We start from the raw sequence: 5,685 nt of genomic DNA on the forward strand, positions 1-5,685 counted from the left end.
CGCCGAGTATACGTGCCTACTAGGCGAGTAAACCTTGCAGATTGAAAAAAATTGTGAAAATTTTGAAAAATTAATGTATTTTCTCATGTTTTTAAGCCATCCACCCACACTCTAGGCATTGCTTGCCCTCAAGCAGTTATGTTCTTAAAAGTAGATGAAGAAAAGGAAAAAAATAATGAAAATAAAGAAAAGGAAAGAAAATGCAAACTTGAAACTCAGGTTGCCTCCCGAGAAGCGCTTCCTTTTAGGGAGTCATTAGCTGGACTCCTCCCCTTCTACGTGGTTGCAATCCCTTCCAGCAGCAGCAACTCTTCCATTCCTTCATTCCGGGGGGACTCCTTCTTCATACTTTTTGACCCTATGACCATTGACCTTGAAAGGCGTGCCATCTCTTGACAATAGCTCTATAGCATCATGTGGAAACACCGTCTTCACTAGAAAAGGACCATCCCATCTTGACTTGAGTTTTCCCGAGAAAAGCTTTAGTCATGAATTGAAGAGAAACACTTTTTGGCCTTCATGAAATTCTTTTTCTTTAATCCTTTTGTCATGCCACATCTTGGTCTTCTGTTTATAAAGCCATGAACTAGAGTATGCATCATTCCTCAGCTCCTCAAGAGCATTCATTTGCATCAACCGGTTGCTCTTTAGTTCCTCCATGTTGAAGTTACACCTCTTTAAAGCCCAAAATGCCTTATGCTCTACCTCCACCGGCAAATGGCATTGCTTTCCATAAACTAACCTATATGGTGTAGTACCAATAGGTGTTTTGAAAGCTGTACGAAAAGCCCAAAGTGCATGATCTAGCTTATCCGACCATTCCTTGCGATTGCTCCCCACTGATTTCTCCAAAATTCGCTTTAAAGCTCGATTTGTCACTTCGGTTTGTCCACTAGTTTGTGGATGGTACGATGTGGAAAACTTATGGGTTACCCCATATTTCTTTAACACCTTTTCCAATTGGTCATTGGCAAAATGTGTGCCTCGGTCACTTATAAGGGCTTTCGGGACTCCAAATCGTGAAAATAATTTCTTTAAAAACCACACCACCACCCGACCGTCATTTGTTGGTAACACTTGTGCCTCCGCCCATTTGGATACGTAATCCACTGCCACTAATATGTATTTGTTTCCTTTAGACATGGGAAATGGTCCCATGAAGTCGATTCCCCACACATCAAACACCTCGCAGACTTGGATACTATGTTGTGGCATTTCATTTCGAGATGAAATGTTTCCCACTCTTTGACAAGCATCACATTCTTTGACAAATTGGGTTGCATCTTTAAAAATTGTGGGCCAATAGAACCCAATGTCAAAGATCTTCTTTGCAGTGTAGTGTGCTCCATGATGTCCACCCGTGGGCCCGCTATGACAATGCTCTAATATTTTCCGGTTTTCCTTCCCGAATACGCATCTTCGCATGATCCCATCCGCACAGCTCTGAAAGAGGTATGGCTCGTCCCAAAAGTAATATTTTAATTCAGAAAAGAATTTCTTCTTTTGTTGACAGCTAAAATCTTTCGGGGTGTATTTTGTAGCTAAATAATTAGCTATGTCTGCGAACCATGGCTCTTCTCCCACTGTCACCATAATGTACTCGTCCGGGAAGTCGTCTCCAACTTTATCTTCTTGCAATTGCGGGTTCTCAAGCCTTGACAAGTGGTCAGCTGCTACATTCTCCATTCCCTTCTTATTTCGTATCTCTATGTCGAACTCTTGAAGAAGTAGCACCCATCGTATGAGTCTTGGCTTGGCATCCTGTTTTGCAAACAAATACTTGATAGCCGAGTGGTCAGTAAAAACAGTAGTTTTGGATAAAACCAAGTAAGGGCAGAATTTGTCAAAGGCATACACCACAACTAATAATTCCTTTTCAGTGGTGGTGTAATTCTCTTGGGCTGGATTGAGAGTCTTGCTAGCATAATATATGGGTCGAAAGTGCTTATCAACCCTTTGACCAAAGACAGCTCCTAATGCAAAGTCACTAGCATCACACATAATCTCAAAGGGTATGTTCCAATTTGGTGCAATAATGATCGGGGCATTAGTTAATTTTTCCTTTAAACATTCAGATGCCTCAAAACATTCTTTAGTAAAAGTAAATGGTGCATCTTTTAGTAGTAATTGTGTTAGAGGTCTAGTTATTTTGGAAAAATCTTTTATGAAACGGCGGTAAAAACCCGCGTGTCCTAGAAAACTCCTAATGCCCTTCACATTAGTTGGTGGGGGTAATTTGGCAATGGTGTCAATCTTTGCCCGATCCACTTCAATTCCCATTTTGGAAACCTTGTGGCCCAAAATTATACCCTCCTTAACCATAAAGTGACATTTCTCCCAATTGAGGACCAAGTCGGTTTTTTCACACCTAGCAAGCATTAAGTCAAGATTTGTGAGACAATCATGAAAAGAATATCCAAAAACAGAAAAGTCCTCCATAAAAACTTCCATGAATTTTTCCATCATATCGTGGAATATGGCTGTCATACACCTTTGAAAAGTCGCGGGTGCATTGCATAGCCCAAAAGGCATGCGTCTATAAGCAAAAGTCCCACGTGGGCAAGTGAATGTGGTCTTTCCTTAGTCCATTGGGTCTATGGGTATTTGAAAATAACCCGAGAATCCATCTAGAAAGCAATAGTAACTATGGCCCGATAGTCTTTCTAATATTTGATCAGTAAAAGGTAAGGGAAAATGGTCTTTACGAGTGGCATCGTTTAGCTTTCGATAATCGATGCACACTCTCCAACCAGTTACCGTTCGTGTCGGAATTAGCTCGTTCTTTTCGTTGGTTATGATCGTCATCCCTCCTTTCTTGGGCACCACTTGGACCGGACTCACCCACGGACTGTCGAAAATGCAATAGATAATTCCCGCATTTAAGAGTTTGACCACTTCCTTCTTGACTACTTCTTGCATGTTTGGGTTTAACCTTCTTTGGTGCTGTACAATCGGCTTTGCTCCTTCTTCCATATTGATCTTGTGGGAGCAATAAGATGGGCTTATTCCCTTGATGTCGGTGATACTCCATGCTATGGCCCGCTTCCGCTTCTTCATCACTTGAATGAGCTCTTCCTTTTCAGAATTAGACAGGTCAGCGGCTATGATTACAGGCTTGTGGTTGCCTTCTTCAAGGAAAGCATACTCCAAATGTTCTGGTAAAGTTTTGAGCTCTGATTTTTGGTTTTGACTGTTGGACTCGCCGAGTGCTGGTAGGGTACTCGGCGAGTTTGTGGCTGTATTCACGACTTCTGCCTTTTCTAAAGAGGAACTCGGCGAGTAGATTGGTCCTACTCGGCGAGTAGGACTGTCAGTGTGTTTCACCAATTCGTCATAATCTGCTTCTTCCAGCAGTCTTTCAATTTCCATTAAGTCTTTTTTTGGGTCAAATTCTTCATCATCAGTTGTGAACTTGCTGGAATCTTTACTTATGCATTCCTCCAATAATTCGTCAAGCATATCAATTGATAATGTCGTGTCATCACTGTTCCTTGAATACTTCATAGCTTGGTCTACCCCAAATGTGACTGAATCTTCTCCTACCCGCAGGGTGAGCTTCGAGTCCCTCATGTCTACTATAGCACTTGCCGTGTTGAGGAAGGGCCTTCCAAGGATGATTGGCACTTGTGGATCCGCTTCCATGTCTAGAATGATAAAATCAGTGGGAAAGACGTATTTGTCCACCTTGACTAGTATGTCTTCGCATATGCCTCTTGGGAAGGTGACTGTCTTGTTTGCCAAGTGAATTGCCATGGGAATTGGCCTTGGTTCCGGGAGATCCAGCTTCTTAAAGAATGAGTATGGCATTAGGTTCACACTTGCTCCCGAATCGGCTAAGGCATGAATGGTGGCCAAGTTTCCAAATTGGCAAGGTAAAGTCAAACTCCCCGGATCACCTTTCTTCTTTGGTAGCTTATTTAGCATAGCAGCTGAGCAGTTTTCATTGAGTACTACCTTCTTCACTTCTTCCATCTTCCTTCTATTAGTGAGAAGTTCCTTAAGGAACTTTGTATATTTGGGCATTTGCATGACGGCTTCAATGAAGGGTATGTTGATTTGAAGAGTCTTGATATGATATAGAAACTTATGATACTCCTCTTCCTGCTTCTCCTTCTTAGCTCGGGATGGGTATGGCATTGGGGGCTGGTAAAGCTTTTCAGGGACCTGCTCGTTGGGATTTGGAGGTGTACTCGCCGAGTCCATACGTGGTACTCGGCGAGCAGGGCTGTCAGATTGTATGTTTTGCTTTTCTGCTTGCTTTTTTGCCTCCTCCTTCTGTGATTCCTTGGATGCCTCAATCTGAATAGGTGCCAGGGGAGTGATTATCTTCCCACTTCTTGTTGTGACTATGTTTATGTGCGCGCCTCATGGGTTATTTTCAGTTTTGCTAGGAAGTTCGCCCGGTGACCTTTGGTTGATTTGTTGAGCAAGTTGCCCAAGCTGCATTTCTATATTGTGGATAGATGCTTGTTGGTTCCTAAGCATGGTCCTTGTTTCTTGAATTGCAGCATCATGATCACTATGTCTTTTTTCTGAGGCAGCTACAAATTTGGTGAGCATTTCTTCCAAGCTTGGATTCCTCTCTTGCACCGGATCCTCCTTTTGGTAGAACCCTCTCCTTTTTTGCCTAAACCTTTCCTCCTTGGCTTTCTTGTACTCTTCATAAGGGTGCCACTCTTTCTTTTGTTTGCGCCGGTCTTCATCATATCGGTCTCCACTTGAGTAACAAACTTGCACCTTCTTGTTGCCATTCTCATCTAAATCACAGTCTCTAGTGAGGTGAGGCCCATTGCAGTTTTCACAACCCACCCGAATAGCATGGATCGTTTGATCCATTTTATCCATCCTCCTATCCATGGTTTTTAGCATAGCCATGACCGCGGATAAGTCTTCAGTAGCTGCATAAGCGGCTCCCCTAGTGACATCATGTCTAGGGTTGTGGTATTCTCTAGAGTGTGTAGAGAATTCTTCAATCAATTCTTTGATCACCGGGGGCGGCTTCTTTGTGAGCGGGCCTAGTGAGTCTAGTAATTGCCTGGTTGTGACATTGACTCCATCATAGAAGATCGAGACTTCTTGTTGGCTATTTAGGTCATGGTGTGGGCAGTTTCTTAGTAAGCTCTTGTACCTCTCCCATGCTTCATATAGCGACTCTCCAGCTTGTTGTTCAAAGTTAGCAATGGCCTTCTTCAACTTAGCTATCTTGGAAGGTGGGCAAAAGTGATCAATGAATTCTTCTTTCATCTTGGCCCAAGTGGTGACTGATCCGGGGGGAAGTAACTTGAGCCAGTCTTTTGCAGCACCTTTGAATGTCATCGGAAGCATACGAAGTAGCTGGGTCTCCCGGGGAACATTTGGAACATTGAAGTAATCGGCTACATCATTGACTTCGTCCAAATGCTTGTAGGCATCTTCATGGTCTTTTCCATAAAAAGGTATTTCTTTAAGTAAAGCTAGGATATGACCCTTTTGCTCGAAAGTGGCAGTCGCGGGAATTGCGGGTTGCATAAGTCCCAGGCCAGTGTCGTCGCGCATCCTCTTCTTCCATTCTCCCATGGGAATTTCATCAATGTTAGCCATTGTGATAGCTAACTCTTCCTCGGAATCGGTTTCGTGCTCGTATGTAGGCTCCTCTTCTTCCTCGGTCTCGTACTTGGTATCTTCTTGAATTGGGTCTTCGATTGT

General features: G+C 43.1%; 1 protein-coding gene and 1 non-coding gene across 2 annotated transcripts; one reads left to right on the forward strand and one right to left on the reverse strand.

Moving 5' to 3' along the window:
- Positions 1 to 486: 486 nt before the first annotated feature.
- LOC145067574 (uncharacterized) lies at positions 487 to 3,972 on the reverse strand. The gene is made up of 4 exons (XM_079014686.1): positions 3,309 to 3,972; positions 2,758 to 3,155; positions 1,568 to 2,061; positions 487 to 742 (listed from the first exon to the last, which is right to left on the reverse strand). The coding sequence occupies exons 1-4, from the start codon at positions 3,970 to 3,972 to the stop codon at positions 487 to 489; spliced, it is 1,812 nt and encodes a 603-aa protein (XP_078870812.1).
- Positions 3,973 to 5,089: 1,117 nt separating this feature from the next.
- Positions 5,090 to 5,196, forward strand: LOC145071533 (small nucleolar RNA R71). Its single transcript, XR_013690543.1, has one exon. It is a non-coding gene; the product is annotated as a small nucleolar RNA R71 (small nucleolar RNA).
- Positions 5,197 to 5,685: the final 489 nt, after the last annotated feature.

Source organism: Lactuca serriola, chromosome 8 (assembly GCF_051521515.1).
Source record: "Lactuca serriola cultivar US96UC23 chromosome 8, Lser_US96UC23_V15, whole genome shotgun sequence".
Taxonomy (NCBI): Eukaryota; Viridiplantae; Streptophyta; class Magnoliopsida; order Asterales; family Asteraceae; genus Lactuca; species Lactuca serriola.

Bases quoted from the DNA above. Each gene is read 5' to 3' on its own strand.
- LOC145067574 (XM_079014686.1), bottom strand. From the start codon at position 3,972: ATGGAAGAAGTGAAGAAGGTAGTACTCAATGAAAACTGCTCAGCTGCT. The intron at 3,156-3,308 runs GTCCTACTCGCC...AAACTTTACCAG, and splicing joins ATTGGTGAAACACACTGACA to AACATTTGGAGTATGCTTTC. The intron at 2,062-2,757 runs GTAACTGGTTGG...GAATGTTTAAAG, and splicing joins AGCTAATTCCGACACGAACG to GAAAAATTAACTAATGCCCC.